General features: G+C 33.6%; 1 protein-coding gene across 13 annotated transcripts in view; it reads left to right on the top strand.

Moving 5' to 3' along the window:
• PICALM (phosphatidylinositol binding clathrin assembly protein) overlaps nucleotides 1-12,334 on the top strand; it is a 114,695-nt gene that overhangs the window by 60,129 nt on the left and 42,232 nt on the right. For all 13 annotated transcript variants that reach the window (XM_045071353.1, XM_045071355.1, XM_045071354.1 and 10 more), the window contains exons 8-12: nucleotides 1,996-2,037; nucleotides 4,058-4,143; nucleotides 6,341-6,464; nucleotides 6,704-6,840; nucleotides 9,174-9,277. In XM_045071353.1, the coding sequence (XP_044927288.1) occupies nucleotides 1,996-2,037; nucleotides 4,058-4,143; nucleotides 6,341-6,464; nucleotides 6,704-6,840; nucleotides 9,174-9,277 (493 nt within the window). The remainder of the gene's footprint in view (nucleotides 1-1,995; nucleotides 2,038-4,057; nucleotides 4,144-6,340; nucleotides 6,465-6,703; nucleotides 6,841-9,173; nucleotides 9,278-12,334) is intronic.

The raw sequence follows: 12,334 nt of genomic DNA, 5'->3' as shown, positions 1-12,334 counted from the left end.
ACATTTTAATTTTTTAGTAAGCTCATTACGAATGATAAACTTTAAGATAATTCATAACATTTCTGTATCAGTCTATAGAAATTGTTCTTAACCATCAACTGATAACCTCTCTGCATTTTTTATTCACGACACCCAGAAAACGTTTTTTCCCTAGTGTGGTTTTAATTCTGCAATAGGTGTTATAAACTTTGGTGCTTATGTCCAAGTTTGAACCCTGATTTCAGCCATACCATCTTGATGCAGGTGTTAATCTTGGTATCCCATGATTTCCTCATCTGTAAAAGGGGTTTTCAGTAGTACTTACCTCACTGGGTTGTTGTAAAATTGCTCAGAACAGTATCTGACTTCTAATTTGTGTCCTGAAGACATTTACTATTATTTTTATTCGCTGCCACCTTGAGAAAGCACTTATTGGAATGCAAATGAATGTCAGTAGTGGTCTTTTAAGGATAATTAATCTAATATATATTTTATAGGAATTTTATATTATACATTTGTCTTTTCCAATGAAAAGAAAGTAATCTATAACCTTCAGTTCAGAATCCAGCAGATGTCCTATTTTGAGAACTCTTGGCCCAAGTGATTTTTTTTTTCTGTATTGATGTGTACAAAGGATTTTTACAGGTAGCTAAATGGTGTTTGAAAAGTGTAGTTCATTAATTTTGGCAAATAAAGGAAGGATTTAGTTAGTTTAGACAAAAATATTTTAAGTTGTTTAAACTGTCCGAAACATCTTACTGAGGAATTTATCTTTTGCCAGAAACCATAATAAAGATAGTAAGAAGCTAATAAAACCCTATTTTTAAAAAAATAATTTTCTGGTATCGTCACAGAAGGCATTTATGTTGTGGTAATTCTTAACAGGCATTGCACAGAGCTTGCACAGCGGCAGCTTTGAAAGTTTTTGTTTGTTTTCCCTTTGTACTGTCTACCCATCACCAGTAGAGATGTCTTGCTTGCTAGGATAATTTTGGATGATGACTGGGCTATAACTCATCAGTTATATCAGAGTAGTTAATGTGGAACTAGCAAGTTGGTGAGTCTAGCTCTATTACCATAGTGATATTTCATTCTGTAGCAGATGAAATAGAATAAAACAGGACAATGAGACCTTTGAAGAAAATAGCTTTACATTAGCTCTTTTATGAAGTCCACTGAAGTTTGTATTGGATTTAAAGTATCTCTCAAGGAGAAATCAGTGTATTCCCCCCCCCCATTTCTTTTGGGTCAGTCATATACTAAAATAAGAAGAAGGTAGTGTTTGGGACCCCAGGGTGGCTCAGTTGGTTAAGCGCTTGCCTTCAGCTCAGGTCATGATCCCTGGGTTCTGGGATCTGGTCCACATCAGGATCCTTGCTCGGCGGGGAGCCAGCCTCTCCCTCTGCCTCTGCCTGCCACTCCCCCTGCTTGTGCGGACTCTCTCTCTCCCTCTCTCTCTTTCTGACAAATAAATAAAATCTTTAAAAAAAAAAAAAGGTACTGTATTTACTATGTTTCCAGTAAATTCTTAATGTTTTAAGATAAATTCTTAAATGTTTTAATTTGTTGACTTTTCCCTTCTTTGCATTTGATAGTTGTAGTTATTGACTTTAATTTTAAGCCTTTATTTACCTACAGTTGTTCTGGTCTGAGATGAAATAGACCCATCTGCTCCATATGATGTGAGAAATAAAATATTCTTTCATTAGACTGTCTTTGGGCTTGCAGATTGTGACAGCATAGCTTACATAGGTGCTCAGAAGAGATGGAGATGGTAACTTAATAGTCTTACTGAATTTCAGCTCTAGTTCTCCGTTTATAACTCTCAGAGCCATTAAAGAACATCTAAGCCCTTAGGAATATTGAATGATACCTCTGGATATTAATTAGTCTTCTAATTTTAAAGATTATCTATCTAGAATATTGTTCACAGTACTATCTGTAAATTTCATTTTCTAAATTTTTAATATTTACTATAATTTTGTTTATTAAATAAAATGCTTCTGCTTCTTGCAGCAAGTCGGAATTGACAGAGGTGATATACCAGACCTTTCACAGGTAAATATATTGCTATAATATCATTTCACTGTCTCCTGTCTTTCCCTGTATTGCTAGGTGTGAAGGGTACAAAGATGAACAATAGGCAGCTCCTGCTGTCAAGGAGATCAGAGTAATTTTCTTGGCAGATTTTAACATGATACATTGCCTACTGTTGTGCTAGCATTTTGATCTCTTCATCTCTTATGTTGGTGGAGCTAGCCATTGCTATACCATTCCTTTAGTTTATTCCCTTTAATTTCCAGTTCAAAGCCCAGTTTTAATTTAGGATTCTGTAGCCTAGTAGTTAAATATCTAAACGTTCAGCTCAGGTGTACCTTAGACTATATGTGATCTTAGGGCAAGATACTTAAATTTCACTGTCTCGGGTTGTTCATTTGTAAAATGGATATAATACTAGTGTTTTCCTCATGGACTAAGTAATTACATACAAGGTAGTTAGCATGGTGTCTGTTGTGCTGTAATAGCTTTTTAAATGTTAATCACTTTCAGCATTTTCATCTCTGACAAGAGCTCCTGGGAGTCTTAGACATTTTGTTGAGATTAGGGAGTGGTGTACATATGTACTCAGTTCAACATAGTTAATGTTATAATCCAGTATTTTTGGTTTTAATTGGTCTTCTACTATGTCTTTCTTGTACTAAGGTAGGGTCTTATATATGGAGAGGAAATGCAGAATGAAGGAAATTGTGCATGTCGTAATTGGTAGAGAGATTGAGATTCCTGTAATCCAGTAACTCTTTATCTCAAATCCTAAAGATTACTTGGGGCGAGTAAATACCACTGATGCATTTGCTTCACTGAAAGGTAGTGAACTGTTCCTTTTCAGCTCACTGAAAAGGTTTCCTTTTGAAAGTAATTAGCTCTTCAAATTAAGTTAAGATTTGCTATATAGCCTTTAAAGGCCAGTCTTTGTTTTTTAAAATAAAATTAAGCTAAATATCTGTTTGACTGGAATTTGATAAACTGTAAACATTTGCGTTATCAGCACACTGTTCAATATAAAAATCAATTCCAATTCCATCACCCCAGTTCTCAGGTCCCCCTCTGGTCACTACCTAGCCCTCTCCATAAATCACTGTTTTGATTTCTAATAGCATAATTTTTTGACATCTTAAATTTAATATAAATAGAATCTTGCAAGTATTTTTCTTGTATCTGCCTTCTTTTGCTCATCATAGTGTTTGGAGTTCTGTCATGTCTTGAGTGTACCATTAATTTATTCCTCTTAATTGCTGACTAGTATTTCACTGTGCCACTTCACAATTTTGTTTGTCCATTTTCCAGATGATGGACTGTGGGATTATTTGTAATTTTTTACTGTTGTTAATAAAGCTACTAAAACATTCTTGAGCAAGTGTTTTCATGTGGAGATATTTATGTTTTTTTGGTAGATAATTAGGGATGGAATTGGGTAGTTAAGCTAGGTGTATATTTCATATCATAAAAAAATTTCAGATCCTTTTTCAAGGTGGATGAATTCCAACCAACATGTAAGAGTTTCATTTGTTCCATATTTTCACCAGTGTTCCATGTTGCTAGTCTTTAACCTTAGACATTCTAGTGGGTAAAAAATTACATCTCATTGTGATTTTTAATTGGCATTTTCTTGATGCTGTTCTGTAGTTTCATTTATCAGTAACTGTTCGAAGATAATGTTTGCACACTTTGAATTACTCAACAAGTATTTATTAATTATAGGGAATGGGCCCAACAATATGTTTAGCTTTTAGGAGTATGTTTTTATTTAAAATTCAAATAAATATTTAAAAAAGTAATTACTTGCAGGAACCTCTCTTAATGTTTCATGTTTACGTAGTCTCAGTTTTTATATTTTTGATTACATTTATTAATACCTCTTACTAGGTTATGCTTATATAATAAAAATAACTCTACTGTTCATTAGTTTGTGAGGAATATACTTATTTGTTACTCTCCTATGTTAGATAATACTTAATTTTTTTTTTTTTTGACCAGTGGCCTAATGATCATGAAAATCTTAATATCTGTACAATTTTAGGCCCCAAGCAGTCTTCTTGATGCTTTGGAACAACATTTAGCTTCCTTGGAAGGAAAGAAAATCAAAGATTCTACAGCTGCAAGCAGGTACATTATTCTTCCTAGGGCAAAGAGCAGGAGTGATGTTTCTGAGAAAGTTGATGAATCCCGCTTAAATTCCATGTTACTTAACTTCCCCTTATCTTGATTAATCATTTATAAAATGTGCTTAATAGCATCTCACCTCATAGAGTTGCTAAGGATTAAATGCATTAATACATGTAAATTTTTGGAATAGTTCCTGATCTTCAATAGATGGCAGTATCTCTTAAGATGATAAAACTGACTACATGGTTTGCAGTGGTATTCATAGGGTCAGTATTTCTCTTAAAGGTGATAGTATTTTGGGGCACCTGGCTGGCTCAGTCAGAAGAGCATGGGACTCTTGATTTTGGGGTTGTGAGTTTGAGCCCCACGTGGGGTGTAGAGATTACTTAAATGAAATTTTAAAAAATGAGCAATAAATTTAAAAACAAAACTTTTTAAAAAAGTGGTTATAAACTAGACATGTGGTGTCTAGTAATTTTCAAATGCCTTTTTACAAATTTGATTAACCTCCACTGTAGGCCAGTGAAATTTATGCAATAGTAATTCTGGGACTCAAACCTATGATGTCTGATATCAGATTTCATCATCTTTCTCTAATGCCAGTTGATTGACATATTTAAACAGTCTGTTGGTCTTTGAGCTGATTTCTAAGACTGAAACCAGTTAACCATTGAAAATAGCACAGATCATCTAATACTGACTGTGTAACATGAGTTTTATATTGGATAGTGACTTGAGTAATTCTCGTTTTTTATTATGATGATTTTCTTTTAATAGCATGAGAAAAGTTTGTGTAAAATATTTATAATGAGAACCTTCTTTTTCTTTAGACTTTTTGATTATTTCAGAATTATTTTTGGGGGGGGCAACAAAATTTAATTTTTTAAAAAAAGATTTTTATTTATTTGACAGAGATCACAAGTAGGCAGAGAGACAGGCAGAGAGAGAGGGGGAAGCAGGCTTCGTCCTGAGCAGAGAGCCCGAAGTGGGCCTTGATCCCAGAACCCTGGGATCAAGACCTGAGCCAAAGGCAGAGGCTTTAACGCACTGAGCCACCCAGGGACCCCCAAAATTTAATTTTTAAAGGAAAATGTTATTACTGGATTTTAGTACTTTTTAATACAGATTTGTTCTTTGAATTTTCTGTAGGTTTTTAGAAGCATAAGCCAAATTATATGGCTCACTTACTTGAGAAAATAATGAAAAATAAAGTCAGATAGTTCAGGTGTATATTGATTTAACCTCATACTTTTTTATCATAAAATTTGCTGGGTTTCTTGCATTTCTGTCACAACTGTATTACTCTTCCCTTCTAAATTGTATCTTTATAAAGTTGATTTTACATAATATTGGAATAGTTTTGCCACTTACATGCTTAGAATAGAGATTAATGATTGGTGTGTGATAAAAGGAAAATGAGTAAAGGTTACTGAGTAGTAGTTCTGCAGGTTAGAATTCTTTACTACATGGGTTAATGGTGCTTAAAATAGACATTTGGGAATTTAATATTGTTGGGGTCTGTGGTATGGATAAGGTTTTGATACATAAGGAAAACGAGTTGATCTGCTGTGTATTTGCCAGTGACAGATGATGCATTCTACATGTGTGACATGTTTGAAAAGGAAATTCTGGCTTGGCAAAAGACTAGCACATAGAAAGGAAGTGCCAGGTGGACTAACGACTGAAATAAAATTGATCTTCCTTTAAAGGAACTTGTGGTCCCCTGGGAACGACATCTTTGGGTGTTATTACATGGGAAACATCTAGTCACCATTATTTGTTACTGGTACTCATGTTTTAGTGTTCCTATAGTAGTACTGCCAGAATCTAGGCTGTAAATTAGCAGAGTTAATTTCCTATGAGAAAGTTAATACATTTTACCCGTAAGGCCTTTCCTGGGAGCACAGGAGCTCTTTCCTAATTGCATTGGTTCCCTGCCTTGAGACTTGGAAAAAGCAGTGTCCCTTAATGTTACTGTGAACCCTTTCCAAAGTCTAACTGTTAAAAAAAAAGCAGTGAATGTTTGTATAAATTAGCTAATTGCTAATAATTCTGTGGGTAGAATATTTCATCTGAAGTACTGATTTTTACTCCATAAGGTAAGTCCATAATTATAGTGCTTATCCATGGCCATGTTTCCAGACCATTTCATAACTATGTTGCAAAAAGCCAAATTACCTTTGTCCAATTACTCTAGGGCGACAACACTTTCCAATGCAGTTTCTTCCTTGGCAAGTACTGGCCTGTCTCTAACCAAAGTGGATGAGAGGGAAAAGCAGGCAGCATTAGAGGAAGAACAGGCTCGTTTAAAAGCTTTAAAGGTAGGTGTTTGCATTCTCTGTATTGGGAAAAACCTCTAAATAGACTAACAGTATTTCATGTATAGTTATCCAGATGGAGTGAAACTCTGTAGTCGGATTTTTCATCCTGACATTGAATGGCTGATAAAACAGAATACCTTTCTGCTTTCAGAACAAAATTAGATAATGCTTTTTTTCCCAAGGCCTTAAAACAAAAATCTGCTTTCTGGATTCTTTATGCTAGTTTCTTTTCTCAACAGGAACAGCGCCTAAAAGAACTTGCAAAGAAACCTCATAGCTCTTTAACAACTGCAGCCTCTCCTGTGTCCTCCTCAGCAGGGGGTATAATGACTGCACCAGCCATTGACATCTTTTCTACTCCTAGTTCTTCTAACAGGTATGTGGAAGAGATAAAGATTACCTTTGAATATTTAGATCTAAAGGTAGACTTCTCATAGAAATGTTACAAAACTTTTCAGATTTAGTTTAATTTGTGATTTTGTGTTCATAAATTCACACAAAGGAGATGATACTAGATGGTGATAGTGGTATAATTAAGAGTTTATGTTTTGCATATTTAGGAGATGAAAGATGGCTGAATTACAAATTCATACTAATTGGAATGTAGTAGGTTATCTCTGTGCAGCTGTTTCATTTATGTACATGGATGTGTAATCTATTTCACAGTATTCTTTCATTGGATATTAAATTAAATTGTCTTTGATGTCTGTTCCCAGGTGTTAAACTCAGTGATCTGGAACATAGTAAGGGTTTAGAGTTGTCAGGTTTCTGTGGCAATTAAAGCCTACTAGACTAACTTCAGTAGTCTTGTTGTGTAATTAAAGCTACTGAACAGTGGAAGTTAATGTTTCCAGGCGAATTAGGATTAATTGGCTTTTTCTAAGTTTGTCCTGTCTTTTACCTCGGAGTGATTTAAAGTCTTAAGTTTGGAAGTCAGATTTTGGTTTGAATCCTTGCTCTGTTTGTTCTTCTCTTCTTTCATTCCTTCTCTCTTTTTCTTTTCCTTTCTTTTTGTTTTCTTTCTATCGCTATCTCTATCTCTGTCTCCAAATAAGATGTATGGTACAGATCAGTGGTTCTCAATTTTCAGTAAGCATCAGAATCACCTGGAGAGTTTCTGAAGCCATGTATTTTTGAGTTTCACCCCCAGAGTTTCTGATTCAGTAATTACAGGGGTTTTTCATTTCCAGCAGACTCCCAGGTGACTAGTATAGGATGTAGCACAATTTTTAACTAGCACATGGTAGATGCTCCACAGAGAGAGATAGGGTTTTCTTTAATTTTGTTGTTGTTGTTTATTAACTCATTCTTATAACATCTTCCCTCCCATTTACTGAGTCCACTCATAGTTCAGTGTAACTTACTCAGTTGCTACCTCTTCCCTAAAGTCTTAATAGATGCTTGTTGAATTGTTGTTGGGTTTTTTTTCCCCAGCTTTATATTTTTTGTTTTGTTTGTTTTGTTTTGTTTTTTAAAGATTTTATTTATTTATTTGACAGAGAGAGATCACAAGTAGGCAGAGAGGCAGGCAGAGAGAGTGAGAGGGAAGCAGGCTCCCTGCTGAACAGAGAGCCCGATGCTCTATCACAGGACCCTGAGATCATGACCTGAGCTGAAGGCAGAGGCTTTAACCCACTGAGCCACCCAGGCGCCCTGTTAATTTTGTTTTTTAATTTATGTGCTACGTGTTTAGAATCCTTCTTAAATAACATGAAGTGTCCCTACTTGGAGACCTTGGAAAGAAGTCTGTCTTAGGAGAGATAAATGGAAAAGATTTTGAATGTTTGAGAATTAAACAAATTATTAGATAAAGAACTAATTTGACTATGTTTTATTTCAGTTAATACACTCAAAGTTTTTATCTTTTTAATTGTAACTGAGAGCAAGTCTTACAGCCTATTATAGAATGCTTTATTGCCTGTTCTGTTCTTTTTTTCTCAAGGCATTAAATGCGTTTGTATTTTTCCTTACCTGTCAAAACTAATTTTTATGTTTAAAAGGCATTTTGTTTTTGAGTAAGTTAAAAATGATCTGTGCTATAGTACACACAATGCTTCAGTTCATGGAAACTCTAGGATCTTTGTTTGAGTTGTTACTCCTTAATCACATAAAAGTCTTATATATTGTGTAAACAGTGCCTCAGAGTTGTTTAATAGGTTGACTCTGTTGTAAGTTTATATCATGTATGAATGCATAATTTTTTCCTATATTGTTGGTATATTTGGATATTGAAGCAATAGAAGGAAGTTAACAGGTATTTTTACTTCGCTAAAGGTGTTAATCGAAGATTAAAAGTAAGAAAACAAATTTCCTTACAAAAATTAAAATTGCCAGGATATTTCATATTTCAGAATCGTGTTGTTTAGCTTCATTTCAGTAAAGAAATCAGTATTTTCCTGGGGAAGTCACTAATCCTTTCCAGAAGGGCTATAATTATTTGAATCCTATATAAACTTAAAATATGGTATGTGAATTTTTTTCCCAAACCTCCTTAGAAATACACTGTTATAAGTAAAAACTTGCTGTTAAATATATAAAGGATATGCAACTATTACCTTACTGAAAGTGTTCCTTCTTTTGAGGTTTACATTACTTGGCCTTTTTTCACTTTTAATGTTTTTTATTTACTGGGCAGGAGAAAGGGAGAGGCTGATAGAGCAACATTTACCTAATAAATAAATAACTCATCTTTTCAAAATATTTTCCTAGCACATCAAAGCTACCAAATGATCTGCTTGATTTACAACAGCCAACTTTTCACCCATCTGTACTTCCTATGTCAACTGCTTCTCAGGTAGCAAGTACATGGGGAGGTAAGCATTAATGAATTCTGCTTTTTATGTTGTATAGGCCACTCCCTTTCCCATTCTGTAGTGTTTTACTTATTTGTGTAGTTTTTGGTTACACTTGATAAGTGAGAATTTCAAAAATATTACCATGGCATTGAGGTCATTTTGTTCCTTGAAGACATTTTCATGTATTTGTAAATGTAATTTTGGAATTTCTGTTCAATTAAATTATGAAAAGTTTTAATAAAGGTGAAGAGGAAGGTCCCAGTGTATGTTGAAGTATGAAATCATTCTTTCAGTGTTGAGTAACTGTTCCATAATCAGAAAATGCCTAAGGGTTTTTTTGTTTTTGGCATAGGGAAAAAAGTGACTTACGGGAGAAAGAAAACTTCTGTCATGTAAATATCTGATAAGGTTCTAATAAAATTCACATGGTGTTATCAAGTAGTAAACTATGTTCTGACTGGGACTGTCATGACAATCTTTATGTTACTTGCATTTAAAACTTGTAGTTAGTTGAGACCTATAAGATTTTGGTACTCAAAGAATTTTCCCCTAATAGTAACAAGGAATGTTTGCTGCCCTGTAGTAGTTATTGATCTTAGGGTGACTATATCATGATCATTGACCTGGCATCTTTGAGGGATTGAACCTAGTCCATGTCAATTTTTAAGAAGTTTTGCATAGACATATAGTATGCTTTCAAATTATTTCATTTGGTTGGTTGTGATGCTTCTGTTATATAAGTATTATTTTATGAACACTCAAAAATTATTTGCGAGTAAAAGGGGAGATATTCTGAGCAAGGATACGGTCTATAGAATAGGGAATGGCAGGCTACCTTAAAGTTTTATTGGTTCACATGTAAAATCTGAATTGATCAGCTTACTTCTCATAGCAAGATACAATTAATTATTCTCGAGAATTTTTATGTTAGTATGAATTAGACTTGTTCCCTCTATATTTTAATGATTAGAGTTTTAAGAACTTTTTTTCATTTTTTATAGTTAATTCTTGAGGCTCTGTGTAGTGTAATAGAGTGCAGTCTCTGAAGGCAGGAGTTTTTATTTATTTTGTTCAGTGCTATATTATCATTGCCTAGGATACTGATTTTTAATAAGTTTGTTGAATGAGTGGATGTTTTCTTTTTTTCTGGACAGGTTATTTCTGGTTCAGGATATGCCAGGTAACAGAAATAGTAAAACGCTAAAATACTAGATTTCTAGGCTAATCTTATGAGTCATGACTTGATTAAAAACAAAAAGACTTAGAAGATTAGTTTAATTTAGCTAAATCTTAAGTTCTCAGGGTTAATTCATAAAACTGATAAGCTAGTTTAAAGTCAATAAATATTTTAGAATTTTTTTATCTGAGTGAAACATAACAAATTTAGAAAGTATTTTTTTAAGATCCTAATGATATGTCCTAATTTTAGGATTTTTAATCTGGCAAAATTTACGTGTTTATTTTCTGCTTACTGTGAATTGTTTTAGAAGTTTAGTAGAATTGACATGACCATGTAAGCAGTTTTAGCTTGCTCCCCACTTCACACAAAAAAAGAACAAAAACAAGTAGTTATTTCCTAAATAGATGAGAAATTTTACAGAAGTCTTAGTGAGAACTAATACATTTCAAAGAAACTAACTATGAAATTATTTTATTTGGATACTATATATAGTTAATTCTAATAATTAACAAATTAAAAAGTTTTGGTTTGAGATTATTGAACTCATATGAAGGCAGATAGACTGTTTCTGTGGGAGAATAATTTCACGAAATTTCAGCCTGTAGAAGTTGTTTAATGTCCTGTTAAAAGAAGTCCTTTCACAGCAGTCTGTGGGCAAATATTGTATGTAGGAACATACTTAATTATGTCTTATTTTCCTGTTCTAGGTTATTTTTCTCTTGCTACTATTTCCATCAAAAAGTCCTTTATATTTTAGCATTAGGCTTGTTATGTACAAGTGAGACCATTAAAAGTACTAAAAATACAAATCAAGAATGGTGGGAACAGAGGCTATAGCAGTTGACCATTATTTTTCCAAAAGCTTATCATTATATATGAGGAAAGGACAGTAATGTTTACTTTGAACCTCTCAACTTAAGAATTATATCTTGTCTTGGGGCACCTGGGTGGCTCAGTGGGTTAAGCCTCTGCCTTCGGCTCAGGTCATGATCTCAGAGTCCTGGGATCGAGCCCCACATCGGGCTCTCCCCTCAGCGGGGAATCTGCTTCCTCCTCTCTCTCTGCCTGCCTCTCTACCCACTTGTGGTCTCTGTCTGTAAAATAAATAAATAAAATCTTTAAAAACGAAAAAAGAATTAAATCTTGTCTTGACTTTGATATAAAGATAATTGATTTCTGAGCCGATGATAATTTCAGAGTTTTGACTTCTGCATAATTGGCTACCTGAAGAGTGTTTTGAGTCAAGAACTTTGAATACTTCCTAAATCAGTCAGTATATTTTTTATATCCAGGACATTCAGATTAAGATTTTTTACTTTATTTTTGAAATTAAAGTTAGATTGAGATGAGTAAATAAATCATATAAGTAAAAGGTTTTGATCATAACAGTAAAGTTTTTTGAAATTAACCATTTACCTAAACATTTGAAATATGTAACATTTTAACATCATGCTGCTTTTATAGCAAAGGTATGATTTTTTGATAATCCTAAAATTTTATTCTGTGTTTGTCTTGCTTTCATTTGCTAAAATGGTTTTTAATAGCAGAGTTAGTACTTTTTAAAACAGATTTGGCATTAATTTAGTTCTTACCATAAAGCACCACAGAGATGCTGTGTATTCCCAATCACAGGTAGTTAGTGATGCTAAATTAAAAGGAAGTAAGGATTGACTGTTTATTTAAAAGGCATTTAAGAGTCCACCTAAAAATGAACATGAAAGACAGAACACAAGCTCTTCTGTACCCCTCATTGCATTATTAATGAGCCTTTGATTTTTCAAGAAATGGTCTGGAGTCTGAATAGGCACTTCATGTTGAATACTAATATGTGAGAAGATTTAAGTTTATATCACCTTTAAAACTTTGTGTTATATCAAATCTAAAAATGAACAATA

The sequence above is a fragment of the Mustela putorius genome, unplaced genomic scaffold, assembly GCF_011764305.1.
Source record: "Mustela putorius furo isolate JIRA1106 unplaced genomic scaffold, ASM1176430v1.1 tig00003987_pilon_pilon_pilon, whole genome shotgun sequence".
Classification (NCBI taxonomy): Eukaryota; Metazoa; Chordata; class Mammalia; order Carnivora; family Mustelidae; genus Mustela; species Mustela putorius.
This window is presented reverse-complemented; position numbering and strand designations above follow the sequence as displayed.